The sequence below is a fragment of the Physella acuta genome, unplaced genomic scaffold (assembly GCF_028476545.2).
Source record: "Physella acuta isolate Inbredline_101_S28 unplaced genomic scaffold, ASM2847654v3 ptg000486l, whole genome shotgun sequence".
In the NCBI taxonomy this organism is placed as follows: Eukaryota; Metazoa; Mollusca; class Gastropoda; family Physidae; genus Physella; species Physella acuta.
The window spans coordinates 275,190-300,684 of NW_026732005.1; the positions used below are offsets into that span (position 1 = coordinate 275,190).

At 36.3% G+C, this 25,495-nt stretch overlaps 2 protein-coding genes across 3 annotated transcripts; both read left to right on the plus strand.

Moving 5' to 3' along the window:
- The first annotated feature begins 10,292 nt into the window (after window positions 1–10,292).
- On the plus strand, window positions 10,293–14,375 carry LOC131944206 (ankyrin-3-like). 2 transcript variants are annotated; one of them, XM_059304739.1, is made up of 2 exons: window positions 10,293–10,366; window positions 11,308–14,375. In XM_059304739.1, the coding sequence occupies exon 2, from the start codon at window positions 11,391–11,393 to the stop codon at window positions 13,803–13,805; it is 2,415 nt and encodes an 804-aa protein (XP_059160722.1). In that variant the 5' UTR covers window positions 10,293–10,366; window positions 11,308–11,390; the 3' UTR covers window positions 13,806–14,375. The 2 variants fall into 2 exon arrangements, with proteins under 2 accessions (XP_059160722.1, XP_059160723.1); XM_059304740.1 differs by lacking the exon at window positions 10,293–10,366 and adding an exon at window positions 10,368–10,433.
- Window positions 14,376–20,437: 6,062 nt separating this feature from the next.
- Window positions 20,438–22,809, plus strand: LOC131944252 (putative ankyrin repeat protein RF_0381). Its single transcript, XM_059304791.1, has one exon. It carries the CDS (start codon window positions 20,449–20,451, stop codon window positions 22,690–22,692), a length of 2,244 nt encoding a protein of 747 aa, XP_059160774.1. The 5' UTR covers window positions 20,438–20,448; the 3' UTR covers window positions 22,693–22,809.
- The last annotated feature ends 2,686 nt before the right edge of the window (window positions 22,810–25,495 follow it).

A 25,495-nucleotide genomic window follows, 5' to 3' on the forward strand; every position in this document is an offset into this window, starting at 1 on the left:
GATCGTAGCAACGCGCCACGGTCTGCTAATTGACAATAGAAAGGTAAATATAGCCTTCTCATCGCGCTTTTTCATTTTAGCGCACCTTCTGTCAACAATGATTCTTTATATAACATTCCATCTGAGCCAGTGTCAATACGCAGTTGGAATTTTCCCTGAAAAGGATGTATATTCGCTTCTTCCTTGCTATAAAAGATATTAATGTACACGTCAGCATGACTTAGTGTCTCGCACGACGTTAAGTTAAGCTGATCAAAGGTATGTAGAAAAACTATAATTTCTTCATCTCATTCTTACACTACTTTAAAGTAACACACACATCAAATTGGCTTTACAAAATTAAGCCAGAAGATGAAACACAAAAGCTGCCAAAAAGCTGAAAAATACATCGTAAATTAAATCTATTAATTCGGCTTTTGTTGTGTTTTTTCTCTGTTTGATGTGTCATACCAAACTACAGTTTATACGTGTATCTTATATAATAATATTCTTGGCTGAGCGTTATTTTGCGCCACTTATAAAAAAGTTTTATTTGATATACTTTTCCCATTAAAATAATATGAAAAAAAGCTGTTTGTAGATTATTATATTCAAACCCTATGGTATTTATTTACGCTACAAGCTGTACTACTTGGACACCTCTGCAATCCGTTTTTTTCCTAATTACTATGCTGTTTATTACAACAAATTCGTAATACATTTTGGTTAACAACAGTCGTCATGGTATCATTTAATTGACATAGTTTCATTAAAAAAAAACAAAAAAAACAACAATAAATTTTGACGTTTCACACCTATCAGAGTCGGAAGAACTTTGTTTTGCAATTTTGTCTCTATGTCTATCTGTGTGTCTTTGAACTGGATAGCTTAAGTAACGTTTCAGTTATGTTGACGAAATTTCATATATAACCTTTATATCAAATTTGTAGTTTTATATTAACTTTTGAGCGATTTCCGGTAATCGAAAGTGGTACTTACTCTACTTCCGGTTTTTCAAATGCCATTAACTTGAGAATCGTTTAAGTAAGGTGACCGAAATTTCTCATACAAGTATTACATTTTATGCGTATGTTCTCTCAAATATTAAACGATTTGCGTAAATATAAAGTAGTAGGCCTACTTTTCTCTATTTCAGTGTGAAGATACTATTTCAATAAGGTAGACGATATTTTACATATAAATATAAGATCTTATACTTAAATCACTTTCATTTTTTTAGTGACGTACAATAATGGGAAGGGAAGTGTCACTTTACTCTATTTCTAGTTTTTAAATACCGATAACTTGAGTACCGTTTCAGTTAGGTTGACGAAATTTTAGACTTATATATCTTATCTTATTAATCAATGTTTCTTTAATAAAGCACTGCCTGCAGCCCCCAACCTTATTCCACAACTGTCTAACGCACGAACTGCCAAATAAGATTACAGTGATGTCGAGTAAGTATGTAGCGAATGGAGTTTTATGTAGATTTGTTTACACACTTTTTATTTAATCTATTCGAGAAGTGTCTGTGTGTGTGTGTGTGTGTTAGTTCTTATATAGTCTTGTGTTGAATAATTTTGTTGTCTTGTATCAAACAGGAAATGAATTGGAAAAAGTTGATGACCACAGCAGTGCGACAAGTGAAGACGATACATCAAGATATTTTACAGGTATGTCCATCTTGACGTCCATCTTGACGTCCATCTTGATGTCCATCTTGACGTCCATCTTGACGTCCATCTTGATGTCCATCTTGACGTCCATCTTGACGTCCATCTTGATTGTCCATCTTGATGTCCATCTTGATGTCCATCTTGACGTCCATCTTGATGTCCATCTTGACGTCCATCTTGATGTCCATCTTGACGTCCATCTTGACGTCCATCTTGATGTCCATCTTGATGTCCATCTTGACGTCCATCTTGATGTCCATCTTGACGTCCATCTCGATGTCCATCTCGATGTCCATCTTGATGTCCATCTTGATTGTCCATCTTGACGTCCATCTTGACGTCCATCTTGATGTCCATCTTGATGTCCATCTTGACGTCCATCTTGACGTCCATCTTGACGTCCATCTTGATTGTCCATCTTGATGTCCATCTTGATGTCCATCTTGACGTCCATCTTGACGTCCATCTTGATTGTCCATCTTGATTGTCCATCTTGATGTCCATCTTGACGTCCATCATGACGTCCATCTTGATTGTCCATCTTGATGTCCATCTTGACGTCCATCTTGATTGTCCATCTTGACGTCCATCTTGATGTCCATCTTGATGTCCATCTTGATGTCCATCTTGATGTCCATCTTGATGTCCATCTTGATGTCCATCTTGATGTCCATCTTGATGTCCATCTTGATGTCCATCTTGACGTCCATCTTGATGTCCATCTTGATGTCCATCTTGATGTCCATCTTGACGTCCATCTTGACGTCCATCTTGATGTTGACAATTTGAAACAAAAGCAAATCCTAATAAAAAAACGTGGTATTACCAAGTCTACACAAATGTTTTTCTTCTTGTGTTGAAAAAATTATGTACCTTTTTTCTGCCTGAATTTTTTTAAGGTAAGAATTTGTTTTGCTTATCTGTACAGGTACACATGAAGTGCAAGAATGTCTTGAAGGTCAAGGTGAGGTAGATTTGGAGTTTTACAAGAAAAACTGTAAGAAATCTCATGCAGGGTTTGTACCTGTAAATCAGTTGAGCATCGAGGATTTTCCCTCTGATTACCATGACAACGACCTTTATAACTTCACCAAGAGTGTGGCTGACCTAACCGTCAGGATAGCCGTTAATTTCACCAGTCCAGACAGACCAGAGTTTGTACCAGGCACTAAAGATCCATATCCTTGCTACAACGTCAGGGGACAGAACTCGCTGAGGACAGGGACTGGGAGGGTAAGGGATGTGACCAAATACACCGAAGAAATGTGGAGTTACAGAACTTGTCCATGTCCTGAATGTGAAACATCGGACACACCCAGCAAAGTGTGGTGGATGATTGGAAAATTCTGACAGCCAGACACGTTGTGTATGATTCAAGTGAGGCGAGACAGTCCAGATGTAGGTTGTGGTTTGATGATGACAAAAGTCCAGTGGTCAACATTTATGGTTTGCAATTGGATGTGTCAAACACTGATCAGGACTGGTGCAATTTGTCTTGTGCGACACACGACGCGGAGATAGCTCATAAAATAGAGGGGATGGTGGGGCGGTATGATGGTTTATTTTGGGAAGTAAGAGACAAATACAGCAGTAGAAATGAGGTGGACAAGCTGACCATTATAGTGTCACATCCTCATGGCTGTTCTAAGCAGGTCTCTGTAGGTCACTGGGTACACAGGCAGGTGGTGAGAGGAGGAGAGGCCAGGTACACGTACACAACTTGCACCTGCCCAGGTAGCAGCGGGGCTCTGGTCTACAGGCTGGGCTGTGGCATGTGGTCTTCACATACTCACAGTGGAGCTAACGCTGATGAGTTAAATTACAGTGGAGCGTGGTGGGATTAGGACTTGCGTCGAGTCTATCCTGGAATGTAAACAAACATCGTGGCATAGCGCCTATCATAATCCAAAATTCAACATTGACATAAAATATATATAGTATGCGATTGAAATAGACTTCTTCTTACCTTGCACTTGGTTTAGTATTCGTAGAAGTGGCTTGAGAACTAAAATAAAAGGAGGAATAAAAGCTTTTCAACAATGTAATTTCTTTTTAGTAATTTACCATATATATATATATATATATATATATATATATATATATATATATATATATATATATATATATATATATATATATATATATATTTCTTTCAGTAATTTACCATATATATATATATATATATATATATATATATATATATATATATATATATATATATATATATATATATATATATATATATATATATATATATATATATATATATATATATATATATTAATCAAAGTATGTGTGCCTGTTTGTATTCATCTCATTTCATCCCCATCAAACTTTCTGGAATTGATGAGAATACCCCAGAATAATTTTCTATGAAAAAAAAAATTCAATTTCGCAGCGGCGGCGCCCCGGCAGGATGCGATTTTTCTCGCAATATGGTATATAAAAAATGAAAGCCGGTGGGGAGGTTGTTCTGAAAAAGTCTTTTTTACGAACGCAAGGGTGGCACACCTGGAGGGTGCGATGTTTTCTCTATACACGATATATAAAAAATAAAAGTCAAATGCGGTTCGACACCGTTCATCCGAGTGCCATGAAACTTTGGGGAGTTGATGATTGAAATTACTCCAGAGACGGATTCTGAGAAAAACAAAATTAAAATCACCTGGTAGGGTGCAATTTTTGTCAATAAACGGTTTGACGCCCAGAGTTCTAAAGCAACTATATTATTTTTGGTATCCGTTAATTGGGCGTCCTGCATAGCGAGTGAGGGTACTGCTATATTCAGAGGTAAAACTGCAACAGGCTCAGCCCCGGCATTTGCATGACCCGAAGCGCCCCGGGGTCCCCATTGAGCACTATGGCACGTACGTTTGTTTTAAAGAGTGCGATAGGGTATGGATACAATTGGTTGCTGTAGTCGCTCACAAAATTGAATCAGGCGTGACCTCCGGCGCCCCACAGAGAGCTATTTGGTTTACCGGGCTTTCCTGTGAGCGCTATGACGCATACGTTCGTTTTAAGATAGCTCTCTCTCTCTCTCTCTCTCTCTCTCTCTCTCTCTCTCTCTCTCTCTCTCTCTCTCTCTCTCTCTCTCTCTCTCTCTATATATATATATATATATATATATATATATATATATATATATACACTCGGTTACACAAAGTGCTGGAACACTTACACGGGGTCAAATGTTAAGGATTTTCGGGTTAGTTAATTATTGAGGGAAGCTTAGCATCTGAATCCTGCTGTGTGTAATGTATAGAAGCTTAACAAACATTTGATGTATGAAAAGAGTAATGTATGCAACAAAAACATTGTTAAAACACGTAGGATCGTGTCACCCTGTCGCCCATTGGACTGAACATTTGACATTGCAAACCCACGCTCATCCTAAAGCAAGACGTGAACACTCGTTGTTTTTATATGCAATTTATTTAGGGAAAAATTGATTAAGGCAGCTTTAAATAGCTATTTACACAAAATCATGAAAACAACCATTAAACACATTAAAGATACACGCTTCAAACCAAATGGAATATCGAATATCCCTCGTTACAGCTTCAGGATTCATTACTTTGTTGGTATAAAAATAAAAGAATTTTAATATATGATCAATAATTTTAGCAATTCAGTTGCAAAGATTACAGCATAAATTTATGGTTATTATTTATGCTGTGTTAAGTATGATCCTTGTTTATAACTTTATCAAAAAACATTAAAATCTTTATGCAAAAAAAAAAAAAAAATTTAAATTAAAATCTCTGGGATTACAAGGCGGGGCTTACTACAAACAGATTCTTCAGATTCTTGTGGCAATTTTCTGTGATAACAAAACCAACAGAAGCTACGGTTTATTGTCTAATTAGACAGCCTTAAGCAATAGTCTAAACACACCCCACTTTGGTTTAAGCCTTCAGAGCTAGATCCACTGTGGGGATGGTCAACCAAGCTACCCCCGGGTTTGTAGACCAGAGCCCCGCTGCTGCCTGGACAGTTACGTGTCCTTTATTTGGCTATCAAAGGGGAGTAACGTGTCACAGAAGTCATTAAAATTTGAAGATTTGCCGATATTTTACACAACAGTTTGTGTAATGGATTTTAATGTTTTCGGAAGGGTGTGGTAATAGCATCGCAGCTACAGAATTTTTTTTACACTAAATATCAAGGCAAAAATGCACGAAAATTAAATTCACAATTAAAAAAAAATATTAATTATGTTTGAGTGTGCCCCCCCCCCCCCCCCTAAACGGCCTAGGCCCTCCCGCACTTCAGGGTCTGGCGACACTGTAGCTCCGCCCCTGTTTTATAATTAAAGGCAAGTACATATTAAAATGGATATTGCCACTATAATTTACAAATTTATCTTTCCTTATACATTGAATTTTTAAAAGGATGTTGCTTTTTACGGTCAAAGGGAAGTAACAATGAAAATGGGCAGTACTGTTTTAACTTACAAACTTAACTTTTCTTGGAATTCCTAAAAACGTGTTTTTTTTTTTCAATTAAAAAAAAAGTTAAAAAAAAAATCTTTTGAAGCCAGAGAAATGCATTTTTCCGGGCTTAATAAACGAGCAAACAAAGAATATTATTTTCTTATTGTAAAAATCTGTATATACAATTTTACTTTCTTTAAGATGGATGTCCACAATATATTTAAAAATTGCTATTGGATAACAGGACGCAGTTATTTAGTTTACAGATTTATGTTTGCATTAAAATGAATATTTCGATTTAAAATAAAAACTTTTTTTCGAAATTTTATACACCAACAATGAAAATGAGTATGAATAATGAATTTTAATTTTATGTTCTAAGTAATCTTAAAAACGTTGGTGTTTCATGGTCAACAGGAAATAAAAATGAAATCGGACAGCACTACTTTAGTATACACATTATTTACTTGTTCCTTAACTTGTGTGCCCACTTTCGAAGAAACTTTGACCTTTTTTTTACGGTGAAAGGGAAGTAACAATGAAAAAGGCAAGTACCACTTTAACTTGCACAGTTATCTTTCCTTAACTTTTATGTCCATAATTTCAAAGAAAATTTGTACTTTTTATGGTCAAAGGGAAGTAACAATGAAAAAGGCGAGTACCACTTTATTTTACACAGTTATCTTTCTTTAATTTTGATGTCCAAAATTTCAATGAAAATTTTTACAATTTTACGGTCAAAGGGAAGTAACAATGAAAAAGGCGAGTATCACTTTATTTTACACAGTTATCTTTCTTTAATTTTGATGTCCAAAATTTCAATGAAAATTTTTACATTTTTACGGTCAAAGGGAAGTAGCAATGAAAAAGGGCAGTACCACTTTAACTTACACACTTATCTTATCTTTAATTTGGATATCCTAAATAATATATTTAAAAATGTTTTGAAAAAAAAAGAAGAAAAAAAGAAATATAACAAAATATTTTAAATCAGTATAAATTTCAATAAAAAATTGAAAAAAAATATTAATTTCCACTAATAATTGAATTAAGCAATAATTGCATCAATTAAATGATGGATTTAAAAATGTGTTCTCAACCAAAACTTTACGCATGAGCTGGAATGAAGACGAATCATTATTATTTTCGACAATTAAATCTCATTTTCGCTGAATTAAGTACTGAAGAAAAGAAAATTCATAAAAAACGTTTTAATAGAATATTTATAATATTATTTTTCTTTAATCCCAAATTTATTTCAGCTCTACTTATTAGCCCAAACGCTCAACCCACTATGCCGATAAAATAAAATCCACTGAATCCCCATGTAATTACACATTTGCAATTAAATGATTAAAAATAAAATTGTAATTAGACGTTTTTTTGTTATATCTATGTATAAATAAACCATCTTAAATGAATTAAAGTATATGTCAAAAAGAAGTATTGCTATTATAAATCTGTATCATTCCTCACAAGCCGATGATGAAAACTGTAATACTAAAGCGAACATGGCAAGCAATCTGACGCTGTAAATTACATTTTAAAAATATGAAAATATAAAAAAAAGTAATAAAAATTAATAAAATATCACAACATAACAGGTACAACATATCTTTTAACCACAAACCGTGTTAACACAGGTTAAAAGTAAAAAGAAGTAGGCCTATATTTTACGTCAGAACTAAGCAAGTTACGTGATAACCTGTTGTATTGTAAAAAATAGAATACATGCTTTATACGAGACAAGCTAGGCCAGGCAGCTTTTGCTACTCAATAGCAATTTTAGTTCATCAAGTAGAGAGACATGATTTCATTTTGTTTCATTAAAAGAAATATTTGTTGTTACACACTATCTGCCAGAATAATTATTTGTGATTTAGATGTCTATTAAATACATGCACCATAATTTTAACCGTTCTGAAAGTATAATAAGCATTTTAATTCAGCTAAAAAAATTTATGACATTATGCAATAAGATTAATTTATGAAAAAACAAAAAGTTTCATAATTTATATTATTTTAAACAATTGAAAACATTTTACATTGAAATTATTTAATTTATTTTTTTATTTTTCTGACAAATTTAAAGAAATTATTTGTATGTTATTGGGCGTAAGACACCAATATAACAAGTCTGGGGCTTGAGTGGAACCCCCAGGGGTGGCAAAGGAGAAGTCTAAATAACAGCGTGAATAAACTTATTTTTATAATAAACCGGTAGTGATCATCCCTAAACTTTCTCGAATATTCTAATGTAACACAACGGGGGGAGGACAACTCGGGATATAGACAATATTTTAATACATTTTTAATTACTTAAACTTTTTATTACAAGCTTTTATTATCTCACTTCCTCGTCAGTCGTCAGTCTGTCTAGATCGAAACGCAGGAATGAAAATTCGGAAACTTCTACTTGACCGATACTATTCACATTTGACATGTGGGTCAAGACATGAAGACAATGCAATCTGATATTAAATTTGACTTAATTGGATGCCTAATTTTTTATGAATTAATTAAAATTTGGACCGAATTAGTAGGCATGTCTTGCCAACCACACCACACGCGTCATCACGTTCAATAGCTGCGCCACCACGGTACGTTCAATAGCTGCGCCATCACGTTCAGTAGGCGCGCAATGGTTTTTAGTCATGTAACTCTATTGTAAATAAAACATGTAAAGTACTGACAAAAAATTCATAAAAAACGTTTTAATAACAAGCTTTTATGTAAAAATGCACTAAAAAGTAGTCTCAAATATTAGTAAAGGTATCCAATCGGTACTAAAGTGACCCACGCTTTTCTTTATAGTAATTTAAATAGTAGTCTATAATTTATTTTCTACTTTTTAGTGCATTATTACATAAAAGCTTGTTATTAAAACGTTTTTTATGAATTTTTTGATAGAATCGAATCTCGTAGAAAAAAGAATCGCACACCAAGTGAACGCCAAATAAAATGTGCATAAAAGTGCGGGATATTATTAGTACTTCATAAATTCACATGCGTTTTTTTGAGAAATCGGAAATAGCGTAAATTACTACTTCCGGTCAACGGAAATTACTCAAAATTTGATAGAAGGCAGAGAATTAGATTTTTTACTGACATGTAAAATTTCATTAATCTATCTGAAATAATGCTCAAGTTATAGGCTTTTTCAAAATTTTTGAAGAAAAAGTTCCACAGACATACGGACAAGATTGCAAAACTATGTTTTTTTGCACGATGACAAGACTTTCTCTATATTTCGTATATAAGAGAAAGTAAAAGGTATGTAAACACTAATGCAAGTTGTAATGGTACTTGACCGCTTTATATTTTGATCACAGTTGGTCAGAAAGGGTCGTGTTGACATTTTTCAGTGTCCAGCTTTGGGTAAGTGAAGTATCGTCACATTGTTTCACCTTTGGAGTATCGATATCAAAGTCCAAACTGGAATTTGGTGATGAGCCCATTGCGACGATTAAAAGCGAGTGGGTTTTTCTTCAAAGGCCAAACACTCAAACACTCAAACACTCAAACACTCAAACACTCAAACACTCAAACACTCAAACACTCAAACACTCAAACACTCAAACACTCAAACACTCAAACACTCAAACACTCAAACACTCAAACACTCAAACACTCAAACACTCAAACACTCAAACACTCAAACACTCAAACACTCAAACACTCAAACACTCAAACACTCAAACACTCAAACACTCAAACACTCAAACACTCAAACACTCAAACACTCAAACACTCAAACACTCAAACACTCAAACACTCAAACACTCAAACACTCAAACACTCAAACACTCAAACACTCAAACACTCAAACACGGAAAAAAAACAACTCGCCCTTTGTGTTTTGTTTTTTACAAATGTATTTTAAATTTTATTTCTTGCAATTTTTAAATTTTATTTTTCAAAAGTTTATTATGATAACAGATTTTTTAAGCAGGCAGATAAAGCTTGGTGTATTTGTTTCCTGGCTTATGATTATTCACAGAGCGTTTTTTATTTAATAGCAGTGCGCAAATTGTTGGTGCGTCGCTGTGTCTAATTGAAAGCGTATAATATTTTCCGCTATTTCTTTTGCAATGGGTAAAAAAATGCACTGATGATGTCATCAAAATGAGCGTAAAAAACAAGAAATGCCATGACAGTACGCATTTATTTCATGTTGTAAACAAACTTCCGTCAGATTTTATTGTTTTGAATGAAGGTGTACTCAGTAAGGCCAATCTGTGTATAATGTTTTGGTCCGTTGAATACAACTGAGTGAGTATTTCATTCACGTAACAATCTGATGGCATCAGACGTATTTCAACATCAAATTGTATTTTAAGTATTTAATTTTTTTATCTACATCTTTATCTCGAGCTTCTACTATTGCTAGATTCTAGAGTCTAGAGTCTAGAGTCTAGATTCTAGAGTCTAGAGTCTAGAGTCTAGATTCTAGATTCTAGATTCTAGATTCTAGATTCTAGAGTCTATAGTCTAGAGTCTAGAGTCTAGAGTCTAGAGTCTAGAGTCTAGAGTCTAGAGTCTAGAGTCTAGAGTCTAGAGTCTAGAGTCTAGAGTCTAGAGTCTAGAGTCTAGAGTCTAGAGTCTAGAGTCTAGAGTCTAGAGTCTAGAGTCTAGTCTAGAGACTAGATTCTAGATGTAAATGTGTGAAATACTCTTAAGGTTTCTACTAGAAAAGAATTAAATGTGTGCAGTACTATATAGCCTACATATTTTATGGCGCTGATTGGTAAAACTATAAATTTACATTTTAGTACAAGATATGTGAAACTACATTTTCTTCGGGTGGTTGAATGTAGGGTTTACTTGTAAGTATGTAGAGACCAGTGTTTGTATATGCAGGTGTGATTTAAATTAATACAAGTCCATTAGGACAAAAGTGTTATCGTCGGAGACCAGCATAAATGTAACCCATCCCACCACAAACCAAACCCCCTTCTCCCTCAACATTGATCAACCCCCTCCCCATATCATCGATACAACAAACCCAGCCAATTCCCCATGGTGACTGACCCCCACCCCTCACACCATGTACCTCCTCCTATTCCCACCCCTCACACCATGTTCCTCCCCCTATTCCCACCACAAGCTAACAGCCGTATTCAACCCTCACCCTGTTGACCCACCCCACACATCATGTAACATCCTCCTATTTCAACCACGGACCCCCCCCCCCCCCAACGTCTATTTCACAGGGTGTCTCCTCTAGAGAACAAGCGGAAGGAAAATCAAAACCAGATTTTAACCAGTTGTAAAGATCGTCAGTGAACTTTAAAAAATGTCAGTAGGAAAACGAAAACGAGAATGTGAACGATTGTTGCAAAAAGGCGATGTTAATGCGTGTTCAGGAGACGTCCCACGTTTGTCAAAGGCTGTAGAACTTGACGATGTGGAACTTGTCAAAAACATCCTACAAAGTGGAGCTGACGTAAACAAAACTGACAAGAATGGGAGGACGTGTCTTCATGTTGCCGTCTCCAAGATGAAAGAGTTTAATAGCTTCGGAATTCCTGATAAAATTTTACAGCCTCGGCTAACACATAATAGAATTAACAAATCGCTAGAAATATTAGAGATACTACTGGCTCACGAACTTGATGTGAACATACGTGACAACTACAGGAAAACAGCTTTACATTACAGTGTGGAATATGAACAGTTAGAATTTACTAACATGCTGCTTGAGGCAGGAGCTGATGTTAATTTACTTGATGACAACCACGAAACGCCTTTAATAATCGCGTCTCGTTTATATCTCAACATCCATAACATGAAGTCTGGTGCCAGTAGAGAAGACATATCTGTCTATAGAGGTATAGTCAAATCAATAGTTAGGTTAGGGTCTAGGCTCGAATATTCGGCCAAAATAGTAGCCTCTCTCATCACTCCAGCTACCCGTGTGAGCATTGCTGACAAAGATGGCTACACGGCCTTACATTTTGTTGACCAGACAGACAACGTTGATCTAGTTGAACGTTTGCTTGCTGCAGGTGGCGATGTCAGAGTTGCAGCGAACAACAAAGTAGCAGTTCTGCATCTTGCAGCGAAAAAAGGCTCCTGTGATATTATGGATATTCTTTTAAATGATCCTCACATTTCAGATGTCATTAACGCAAGAATGACAACGTTACATAAAAAATCCAGCAAACGTCTGAAGAGGCACCATGTCCATGAACGTTTGGGTCACAGTCCGGAAGAGAAAATTTATTTTTTAGATCGCAATGACAGACGTTCACAAGTTTGTCTGAATACTTTGTCTGGTAAAACCGCTTTAATGGTTGCCATAGAGAACAGCAACGAGCAGACAGCTTTGAAATTGTTGTCTCGTCACCCTGACCTCAATGTCCACACAGATGAAGGCTACACAGCGTTGCACTTCGCTGCATTTGAGTCATGCACAGACGTAGTGCGGCATATGCTACACGCAGGATGTAATGTAAACGTACAGACAGAAGAAGGACACACGCCTTTAATGTTAGCTGAAAATAAAGAGATTTCTCTCATGTTGTGTGACGCAGGTGCTGACGTGAATTTGGTGGATAAAAACGGCGACAAAGCTTTACACATGGCGATATACAGAAGCGAAGCAGACGTTGCTCAAATTTTGATAAACAAAGGCGCTGTTATTGATGGAAACTTTCCTGAACCTCTGCCGCCTCTGGTATTGGCTGCAGCTCTGAATGAGATCGCCATTGTCCAGATGTTACTTCAAGCTGGAGCTCACGTTAACGTCTTGTCTTCTTCTGGGATATCTCCATTGATGGCAGCAGCAGCTTGTATTTCCGGTGGGTACAATAATCACGAAATATTTCAAATCCTCCATGAACACGGAGCTGACTTTAACATGACAGGCAAGAAAGGCAGAACAGCTCTCATGTATTTAGTAAAACACGGCGATATTCTGGCTCATTTAGAAACACTTGTATCGTTTGGAGCCGACCTTGACGTCACAGACAGAGACAACAAATCAGCCTTAGTCTACTGTTTATCGCACACACATCAGCAGTTGTGGTATTCAGAACTGTTGCTAAATGCTGGAGCTAATCCTGTGGTTGGATCAGAGTATCGCTACCTGGTGGGTAAGGTTGTATTGAGATACGAACGCCCGGCCTGGAATAGAGATAAAATTAAACCTATGCAAATACTTGAGCTCATTGTCTTCAACCGTTTATATAATTACCTTCGAATGCTGGTGTGTAACGGTGTTGTATTAAAAGGTTTATATCGTGTAAAAAACAATGGAGAAATAGAGAAGATGACAGCTATGATGTTATCTCTAAGGTATCAAAACCTTGACGTGATAAAATATCTTCTAGCAACTTGCTACTTGACGGTACACGATCTCAGAGGACTACGCCAGTTTGACCAATCAGAATGGTACCTATACGCTAGATATGAGCTAAAAAATGTCATATTCGAAGCGATTTCCGAACCCTGGCCCCTGGTCAAACTTGCTTTTATAACGGTGTCGACGATGTTGGGAGAAAGCCCAGAGAGAGAGGAGCGTCTCTCACAGATCAACTTACCACCTAAACTCAAACAATTTTTGATGTTCCAATCTCCAGTTTCATTTCTTCCTGTCAGTGATTGGAGCAAGATTTCCTTGTGTTATGATCCTGTTGATTATGAAACATTGCAACGACCTCGACCTTTGATGTATCACTGGCCTATGGGCATTAATCTTGTTAGCTAAAATGGTTCTATTTTCATCGCTTTATACCATATTATATTACATCATCTGCCATCTTCAACCAAGCTATGCATGTATACACCATCTCACATAATCCTGCAGCAAAATTAAGACACGTGGATCTAGTCATTGAGATTTTGTTGGTTTTGTTTTTGTCTAGGGAGGATGTAGATAATATATAAATACATCGGGGGAGGGGGGGAGTAGGGCTGGGTCACCATTATAGTTACAAAAATAAATTACAAAAGTTAAGAACAAAACAACTTATATAAAATGCAAAAATTCTACAAATAAGCAAAATATATAACTTTTTATAAGGCATTCATGTTTTTTATTATTCATTTGTAAATTTGTCTATGCTAATCACTAGATCCACTTATGCAATACAACACTGCAACACAAAAACACTGACTTCAAATACACAACATCTTTGTACTTTTAACCATACATTTTATTTACAATCACCAGACATAATTATGTTTGACATCTAACTTGTTGAAGGCAGAAAGTTGAGCTAGAATGTTTATATAAGCTTCTCTTAATTAAAAATGATAAGAATTCTAAAACGGTTTTCATTGGTATACTATAGCATTGTTACATATAAAATGATTACGACTCTAGTTGCAATTGTGTTCAATGTTTAGCCTGTTGCTGTGTTACTGTTGTCTTGTTGGTCACTTATTGTAATGTTTGTCTGATGTGTAGATGTTAGGATTCTATTGGGATTTTGCAATATGATAATATACAAAGGTTAACAATTAATTTTAATCACCAGTTTTTAACAGACAACTGACAATTTCAGTCAACACACAAACCCACACATAACTACACATTTCAGCCCCCCCCCCACACAACTGCACATTTCAGCCCCCCCCCCCCCCCAAAAAAACACCTCACACATAACTGCACATTTCTATCTCCACACACATAACTGCTCATTTTAGTCTACAAACCCACACATAACTACACATTTCAGTCGCCACACACACACAACTTTACATTCCAGCCCCCCCCCCCCCACACTACTGCACATTTCAGTCCCCCCACAAGCCACTGTTCAATCCATTAAACCTTCCTCCACTGTGTGGATGAAGAGACCACCTACACCCCAGTCTGTATACCTGAGCCCCGCTGCTACCTGGACAGGTACATGTTGTGTACGAGTACCTGTACATGTTGTCCATCTCCTCCCTGTGTACCCAGTGACCTACAGAGACCTGTTTACAACAGCCATGAGGATGTGACGCTATAATGGTCAGCTTGTCCACATCTCTACGATTTTGGTACCTGTCACTTACACTTTCACGTAGTTCATTATAGGTCAATACCATTTCCTCGAGTTTAACTGCCACTTGTAAATCATGAGTTGCACAACACAACCATCACCAGTCCCCTTTAATAGCCGTCACAGCAACTATCCACCCATCAATGTTAACGACTGGACTTTGATCATCATCATGCCATAATCTACATCTGGAGTGTCTCGTCTCACTGTCATCAAACACCATTTTATATCCACTATTCGCTAATCTTTTCGCTAATCTCTAACATATTAATCGGTATATAAGAACATTTGAATTCCTTAAAAAAAAATGCAAAAGTAATTATTTGAAACAAAATGTTATTTGTTCATACTGTTGAAAGATTGGCCAAATCAGTTGTCAATCAAAATAAACAATACACGTTTTTTACAAAAAAAAAAAAATTAAAAAAAAAAAATTAATGGTTGAACACAATGTAAAACATACTTGGCAACTTTATGTAAATAAACACATGTTAGAAAATTGTTCTCCCCTCTCACATACGGTACAGCACACGCAGGCTGAAGGTAATGCGTTAGAGCAACAAAAAATAAATAAATAATTAAAGTAACAGCGGCAAAAAAAAAAACATTAACCAGGCAATGTCCTACAATAACTAACAATAATCATTATTAAATAACTATAGCCAACAGGATCCAATAACAATAGAAGAAAGATTGTGGAGGAGTTTGTTTACCATGGCAACAAGATCAGCCAATCGGGTGTCACAGATGAGAGGTAGGACGTGCATGAATTAAGATACCCGTTACTTCTTCACTGTTCTGTGGCTTGTATGGAAAACTACCGCCAACTCTACAACATTAAAGATTAGGCTACTGTAATTACACGTGAAGGCGATCTTAATGTTTGGAGCATAAAACTGTAGTCTCCAAGATGAGCACAAATAGGACATGGATCTTTACAAACAGCAGTCTTTGAAGATACTGGGATTAAGAAGGTAGGACACAGAGTTCTTTACACAAACATGAGGAGAAGTAAAAAATTGTCTTGGGCAGCGAAGACGAGACAATGAAAGTGGCGCTGGATTGGGCGAAGACACCATCATAACATTTATAAAGTCTGGGGCTTGAGTGGAACCCCCACGGGTGGAGTAGGGAAAGGTGCTCTAGACAGGCCTGGAGAAAGAATTTTCTGGAATAATTTAAAACCGTAAGGTTGTCTAGCGAGACCACACCACAGCCAAGGATCGGGTAACTGGGAAGAGAATGGATCAGGACCTACACCACACAAAGAGTAAAGAGAAAAATGTCAAGACATGCTAGATCTATCTATACACCAAAGCGTTCAATTATATGACAGTTTTAGTCTAAATAACAGCGTGATTGTGCATTAAACTTATTTCTATAAAAAGTATATAAACATTAATGCAAGTTGTAATTGTACTTGACCGCTTTATATTTTGACCACATATGGTCAGCAAGGGACGTGTTGACATTTGGGTAAGTAAAGTATCGTCACATTGTTTCACCTTCATTTTTGAAGTATCGATATCAAATTCTAAATATAATCGAGTCTGGAAATTAGAGATGTGTCCATTGTGACGATTAAAAGCGAAACGTTGAGTGGGTTTTTCTTTAAAGGCCAAACACTCAAACACGAAAAAAAAAAACCCGCCCCTTGTGTTTTTTTTTTTACAAACGTAATAATAATTTTATCGCGTGCCATTTTTAAATTTTTTTTTTCAAAAGTTTAATATGATTACATAGATTTCGCAAGCAGGCAGAGTTATGCAGTAACGAGATGTAACTCCCATATTTCACCAACTTCATTAATAGATCAATACGATTTTCTATGAAAGCTATAGAAACACCATTTTTAAATTCCATGGCTTCAGCTTTGTTTTTGCCGATAAGAAATTCTTCACCCTCCACAACAGCATCCAAGAAACCAAAATGTTGTGCGATTTCTAAAGCCTGAATCCCGTTTTGACAAGACAGGAAAGCGCCACGTTGATGCAGTTCTAGTACATCAGTTGTGTGCCCCTTGTCGACAGCAAGCGACAAAGCTGTATATCGGCCATTAATGATCTGCTGACATTCACATCAGCGCCAGCTTTAACCAGAGCTCTAAAAACTTGGAGATTTGCTCGTTCTATAGCCAAAATTAGGGCTGTGTCTCCACTGTTGGTCATTCTATTAATGAGGTATTTATTCTATAGCCAACATTAGGGCTGTGTCTCCACTGTTGGTCATTCTATTAATGAGGTATTTATTCTATAGCCAACATTAGGGCTGTGTCTCCACTGTTGGTCATTCTATTAATGAGGTATTTATTCTATAGCCAACATTAGGGCTGTGTCTCCACTGTTGGTCATTCTATTAATGAGGTATTTATTCTATAGCCAACATTAGGGCTGTGTCTCCACTGTTGGTCATTCTATTAATGAGGTATTTATTCTATAGCCAACATTAGGGCTGTGTCTCCACTGTTGGTCATTCTATTAATGAGGTATTTATTCTATAGCCAACATTAGGGCTGTGTCTCCACTGTTGGTCATTCTATTAATGAGGTATTTATTCATCTCTGCACCAGTCTGAGCAGCTTTGTAAATCTCATTCACCGCCCTTTGACCTCCGTCGTTAAAACACATTTTGGTGCAGTAAGATCAAAATAAAACTCTAAATTTATTCCACGATTTTCATATAGATCTAGTACTCACTCTTAAAGTTCCTCAAAACAAACTTTAAAACTACCGAGTTCTCGATAGTAAAAATCCAATGCAACATCTTGTTAAACAAAAGTATAATGCATGTCTTATATTTATTTGTATTTCAACGATAAGTTCATACTTTTTCCTCTCATTACATTTATAACTTATAAAGCTATAATTTAAAAAAAAATGCTAGGGTAAGTTGATATTAAGACAAATCTTTCCTCCATGAAAACATCAGGTTTATTAAAGGAGTCGCTTATAACAAGAAGTTTTTGCGGTATAAGTTGACAAAGCATTTGATGGCGCGATTATAGATCTTTAGATCCAAATTGTTTGACTAAGTCTCATTGACAATTTTTGTTCTTGTGTATAGGCCTACTGGATTAAAAAAAGTAACACGAGTCTCTAAAAAGGGAAATTTATTGTATTCCCACCACATTGCAAAATAAAAAAAATAAAAAAATCCTTGACAATGGAAAATCAAAATGACAAATTTTCGAATCAACTGAACATATTTCTTTAAAAAATTTGCAGGGGGGGGGGGGGGGGGGCGGAAAAGGAAGTTAGTTTTTTTTATTGAGAAATAATAGGAAACTTAAACTACATTTAAATAAAACAAATATTACAAACCTTTATAATAATAAGCTTTTAACTAATGCACTGAAAAAAAATGTCTTTTTAGTAAATGCTTTTAATTAAAGAAAAATAAAGTTATATTTTCTTATTTTCAATGCATTTGAAAGCTTGTTATTATAAAATAATACATTTTAATATCAACGTGACCTCAAGAACACATTCTTGAATATCTTTTCAGATTAACGCAAACAATCGAGATTTTTAAAAATCATTTCTGTCATCCCGGGTTTGAGTTTGTTCCGGCGATTTGTAAAGCAAAAGAAATAAAAGCTGTGAATAAAATCGTATTAAATACATTACAAATTAATAAAACAGAAAAAAAACATTACTGTGCAGACAAAATACGTTAGTCGAAGAGTTTTATTTTCATTGTTAATAAGATAATTAACTTTCCACGTTAAGCAATACTTACGCCAGTTTGCATATATTCAAAGTAATAACCCCTCCCCCCTAGAATTATTGGTTTTTTCAAATCACTATTACACGCATGAGGTTACGTATCTGTCTGGATTTTGTTCAGCCTTCAGTCAATAGCTGTGGTAGGGGTTTTGCCTACTATTGCCATTCGTGGTATGGTGTTTGTCTACTATTGCCGTCCGTGGTATGGTGTTTGCCTACTATTGCCGTCCGTGGTATGGTGGTTACCTACTATTGCCATTCGTGGTATGGTGTTTGCCTACTATTGCCGTCCGTGGTATGGTGTTTGCCTACTATTGCCGTCCGTGGTATGGTGGTTACCTACTAGTGCAAAAATCAAACAGTCACATTTTTTATAACCATATTTATTTTAATAACATCGTACAGGATTTAAAAAATATTTAATGGGTCCATGAGAAGCTTAAAATATTTTCCGCAAAAACTGAATTATGATGTCATCAAATTAAGCGTAAACATAAGTGAATAGCGAAAAAAAGCGCCGGATAAATGGACTGATGAACAAGAAAAGTATTGAGATAACTAAATACGCAGATAAAGCTAGGTGTATTTGTGTCCTGGCTAATGATTATTCAGAGCGCATTTTTCATTTAACAGCAGTGCGCAAACTATTCGTAAAGAAAAATTCACTGATGATGTCATCAAAATAAGGGTAAAAAAACAAGAATAGCCATGACAGTACGCATTAATTTCATGTTGTAAACAAACTTCCGTCAGATAGTTATTGTTTTGAATAAAGGTGTACTCAGTATGGCCAATCTGTGTATAGTGTTTTGGTCCGTTGAATACAACTGAGTGAGTATTTCATTCACGTAACAATCTGATGGCATCAGACGTATTTCAACATCAATTTGAATTTTAAATATTTTTTTTTACATTTGAGTTGAGATTACACACACATAGAGTCTAGAATAGTGCTTAAAATCTATTCTAGATCTCAATCTCGAGGTTCTACTATTGCTAGAGTCTAGCTTATAGAATCTAGATGTAAATGTGTGAAACACTCTAGGGTTTCTGCTAGAATAAAATTAAATGCGTGCAGAACTATACAGCCTACATATTTTATGGCGCTGATTGGCAAAACTATAAGTTTACATATTAGTACTTAATATGCGAAACTACATTTTCTTCGGGTTGTTGAATGTAGTGTATACTTGTAAGTGTGTAGAGGCCAGTACATTTATACGGAGGTGTGATTTAAATTAACACAAGTCCTGTAGGACAAAATTATCGTCGTAGACTACCAGAATCGAGAAGATATTACTTTGAATAACAAGGCAGACTTTACAACTTTGACACATCTATTTCACAGGGTGCCTCCTCTAGAGAACCAGCGGAAGGAAAATCAAAACCAGATTTCAGTCGTAAAGATCGTCAGTCAACTTTAAAAAAAATGTCAGTAGGAAAACGAAAACGAGAATGTGAACGATTGTTGCAAAAAGGCGATGTTAATGCGTGTTCAGAAGGAGACTTTCCACGTTTGTCAAAGGCTGTAGAACTTGACGATGTGGAACTTGTCAAAAACATCCTACATCGTGGAGCTGACGTTGTCAAAACTGACAAGAATGGGAGGACGTGTCTTCATGTTGCCGTCTCCAAGATGAAAGAGTTTAATAGCTTTAATGTTCCAGATAAAATTTTACAACCTCGACTAACACAGAATAGAATTAACAAATCGTTAGAAATATTAAAGATACTACTGGCTCACGAATTTGATGTGAACATACGTGACAACTACAGGAAAACAGCTTTACATTACAGTGTGGAATATGAACAGTTAGAATTTACACACATGCTGCTTGAGGCAGGGGCTGATGTAAATTTACTTGATGACAACCATGACACGCCTTTAGTTATTGCTTGCCGCTTGTATCTTAACCTGCAGAAAATAAACGAACTGGGTGATTTTGGCGGAAGTTCATTGGATATTTCCCACTATAAAGGTCTAATGACATCGACAAAGAAAATGCGTTCAAGGCTCAATTACTTGGCCAAAATGGTAGAATCTCTTATCACTCCAGATGCGCGTGTAAACATTGCTGACAAAGATGGCTACACGGCCTTACATCTGGCTGCTGAGACGGACAACGTTCAAATAGTTCAACGTTTACTTGGTGCAGGTGGCGATGTCAGGGTAGCGGCCAACACTGGGGAAACTGTGCTACACTGTGCAGCAAGAAGTAGTTGCAGTGAGATTATGGATATACTTTTAAGTGAACCACAATCAGCAGATGCCATTAACGCCAGAATGACAGAGCTATTTGAAAGATCTAACAAACGTCTGAAGAGATTTCACGGTCACGAGCAGGTGTACAACAGTCGAGTACACCAAGTTGATTATTTAGATCACAATAACAAACGTTCACAAGTTTGTCTAAATACTTTGTCTGGTAAAACCGCTTTAATTGTTGCGTTAGAGAACAGCAACGAGCAGACAGCTTTGAAATTGTTGTCTCGTCACCCTGACCTCAAAGTCCACACAGATGAAGGCTACACAGCGTTGCACTTCGCTGCATTTGAATCATGCACAGACGTAGTGCGGCATATGCTACAAGCAGGATGTAATGTAAACGTACAGACGGAAGAGGGACACACGCCTTTAATGTTAGCTGGAAATAAGGAGATTGCTCTCCTGTTGTGTGACGCAGGTGCTGACGTGAATTTGGTGGATAAAAACGGCGACAAAGCTCTACACCTGGCGATATACAGAAGCGAAGCAGACGTTGCTCAAGTTTTGATAAATAAAGGCACTGTCATTGATGGAAACTTTCCTGAACCTCTGCCACCTCTGGTATTGGCTGCAGCTCTGAATGCGATCACCATTGTCAAAATGTTACTTAAAGCTGGAGCTAACGTTAACGTCTTGTCTTCTTCTGGGATATCTCCATTGATGGCAGCAGCTGCTTGTGATTCTAGTGGGTACAATAACGCCGAAATATTTCAAATCCTCAATGAACACGGAGCTGACTTTAACATGACAGGCAAGAAAGGCAGAACAGCTCTCATGTATTTAGTAAAGCGCGGCAATCCGCAACTTCATTTAGGTACATTTTTGTTCTATGGAGCTGACCTTAACATTGAAGACGATGACAATAGATCAGCACTAACTTACCACTTATTAGAAGATGAGAGTAAATTCCAGATTAGTTTAATAAAACTCCTATTAAAATCTGGACAGAATCCACTAGTTGATGTCAAGTATCGCTATCTGCTACAAAAGCATAAATTACTGTTACACGAAGCACAGTTTTTTTATTTTGTTTTTTTTTTGTCTTATCCTATGGGGTCTAGTTTTATATTTCCTGAAGATTCGTGTTATCTTCTGCAATTGCATGTTTGCAATGGGGTAGTATTAAAGCATTCATATAATCTACAACCTACCAGTGAAATAAATACATTCACAGCTTTGATGCTATCTATACACTTTGGCAACTTGGAGTTGATAAAATATCTTTTAGCTACTTGCTACATGACTGTACAAGATCTCAGACAACTACGTCAGGTTGACCAATCAACAACTGGGGCATATAACACACGTCTTGAGCCTGAGCTACTAAATGTCATAACCGCAGCTGTTTCCGAACCCTGGCCCCTAGTCAAACTTGCTTTTATAACGGTGTCGACAATGTTGGGAGAAAGCCCAGAACGAGAAGAGCGTCTCTCACAGACCAACTTACCCCCACAAATGAAACAACTTTTGATGTTCCAATCTCCAGTTTCATTTCTTCCTGTCGACGATTGGTGCAAGATTTCCTTGTGTTATGATCCTGTTGATTATGAAACATTGCCGCGACCTCGACCTTTGATGTATCACTGGCCTATGGGCATTAATCTTGTTAGCTAAAATGGTTCTATTTTCAACGCTTTAATAATTATACCATATTATATTACATCATCTGCCATCTTCAACCAAGCTATGCATCTATACAGCATCTCACATAATACTGCAGCAAAAATAAGACAAGTGGATCTAGTCATTGAGATTTAGTAGTAGTATATTAGGTCCCTTTTGGGTATTATTTTTGGCGGAGGTGGGGATGGGGAGGAACAATGACATATAGGAAAATACTCGGGAGCAGGATGCGCGGGTGGCGCAAAGAGATATAGTAAAATACTCCCAGCCTGGCGCATCGGGATGGGGAGGGTGGGTGAGCAGGATGTGGGGGTGGCGCAAAGACATATAGTAAAATACTACGCCAACTGGTGTTGGCGGAGGTGGTGGGGAAGTAGGTCACCTTTTGGTGACCTTGTGACGTAATCATTGCCCTTGTGACGTAATTAGTGACTTTGTGACGTAATTAGTGACTTTGTGACGTCATCACTGACCTTGTTACGTAATTTTAATGCGTTTTTAATTAGTTTTAATTTATTTTTTAAATTTTAATTAGTTTTTTAATTAGTTACGTAATTTAATTACTTTGTTTGTGTTTTGTTTGTTTAATTTGTTTGTTTACTTGTTGTTTAATTTAATTACTTTGTTTATATTGTGTAATTTTTATTAACGAGTTACGTAATTTGATTATTTGTTTACTTTTTAATTATTTTTATTTTGTTTATTTTTAATTTTTATTTTATAATTAGTTTGAATTCAATTTAATTACTTTGTTCATATTGTGTAATTTTTTATTGACTAGTTACGTAATTTGATTTTAATTTTTTAAATTTTTAAATTTAAATTTTAAATTTTAATTGATTTTAATTACTTTGATATATTTCTTTTCTTTGTTGTTTAATTTGTTGGTTTGTTTGAATGTATGTATGTTTTAAATAAAAGACTAACACTAGCCGTGTACTTTGTGAATAACATCCATTAAAGATAACGATCAGCCACAGCTGTTACGTATCGACCCGCCCGCGAAGTTTTCTCACCGCTGCCCGTTTTAATGGGAATGTATTGATCGCAGCCGCTGGGCCATCACTCCTAATTAAATATTGTTATACTTCGCCTTAATTACCATAATACTTGTTGTTTAATTTAATTACTTTGTACAATTTATTTGTTTGAAATTCATTTTAATTAGTTTGCTTTTAATTTCTTTGTTGTACGCCGTTTGAAATAAAAGACTAACACTAGCGTGTACTAGAAAGTGTCATTGTGTATAACATCCATTTAACCACAGCTGTTACTTATTAGCGACAGCTTGTACTTATCGATCCGCCCGTGACCCTCCCCGGCGCTCCCCGTGGTTGCTTAATAGCGGACTCACTGAAGCGATCACAACAGGTAATTAATCGAAACCATTAAGTCCCTCTCCGCGTTAAGTGTGGCGACAGCTGGTGCTGTAATTAGTCACGGCTCTCGGCTTTTTTCATTAGACTTCAGCTGTACATGAACTATGTTCACATATCATACGCCCGGTCATTCTTTGATCAAATTAAAAAATTTTGTTTCCACATGTCATGCGAACCGTCCCTTGCTATGTATGAAAGATTAATGGTTGTAACTATTCGCTTATAGCGAGGGTCAGCGAAAACAAAAATATATTTAAGGGTCGGAATTTTCTTTCAACCACCGTTAAGTCAGGTTTTGAGACGAAACGAAGTCTCGGTAGGTTCGTGTTTTTTAATGGGCGACAGGGCGACTTGATGCGTTGGTACGTAGGTATGCGGGGTTAAGGTTCTATAACTCTATATATTTAAATACGTTTTTTTATTCAAATGAGTTTACTCCCCCTAACGTAAGTACATGTAAAGAGGGATTTCCTATAGATCTGTAATGAATTAGGCCTTTTTTGACTATGACTTGTTGCCCAGGTGTTGACATGATACGCTTTTTTGAGATATACATACACACACACACACACACAAACACACACACAAACACACACACACACACACACACACACACACACACACACACACACACATGCGCGCGCGCGCGAAATTCATACTAGGTCGGTAATGGCGGAGAGAACTTATAGGTATACATTATCATGGCGACAACAAAAGCGACTCTTATTTTATTTACATGAAAGCGTGTTTTCCAAAAAGTGTCACCATGCCATTGTCATTTTCGCAGCGGGGTTTATTTTAAGTGTACCCCGTGCACGCTTGTTTACATTTTAAAAGACGTGTCGCGTGTCTTCCCCTTACGGCTTCCCTAATAGAGAAACGAGAGGAAAGACAACTGTTCTAAAAATAGAACAGCCTTGTTTACAGCCACGAGTATCGTCCCTTGTGAAAAAATTCGCGTCAGAATCATTAACTAAACATTCAATTTCTTTAACAAGTTAAAAAATAATTTAGGAAGACAAGGGTTAACAACATTAGACGCCACCGTTTTTGTTTCCTGTGACGACAAGTCACAATATACTTTTTTATTTTATGTCTCAAGTAGAGGGGTGGGATATTTTTTCTTTGTAAGCGTGTTGTAAACAATAGGTAGACGAAGCGATTACTAAGTAAGAGGGGAGAGAACGTGACGTACATCGCGATTTTGAAAACAGGGCGATGTTTAACCTCAACCAAAAAAGACAATGAACCTAGAAGGAAGACGAATATATATCTTAGTCTTGCAGCAGATTACCTTCCCATGTTCACTTTAGTATTACAGTTTTCATCAAACTTCTTTTTGACTTGAACTTCTTTAATTTTTAAGAAAGTTTACTTATACATATTACATTACGTCTAATGACATTTTTATTTTA

What these genes read in the sequence shown, in the direction of transcription:
- LOC131944206 (XM_059304739.1), top strand. Translation starts at nt 11,391, where the DNA reads ATGTCAGTAGGAAAACGAAAACGAGAATGTGAACGATTGTTGCAAAAA.
- LOC131944252 (XM_059304791.1), top strand. Translation starts at nt 20,449, where the DNA reads ATGAAAGAGTTTAATAGCTTTAATGTTCCAGATAAAATTTTACAACCT.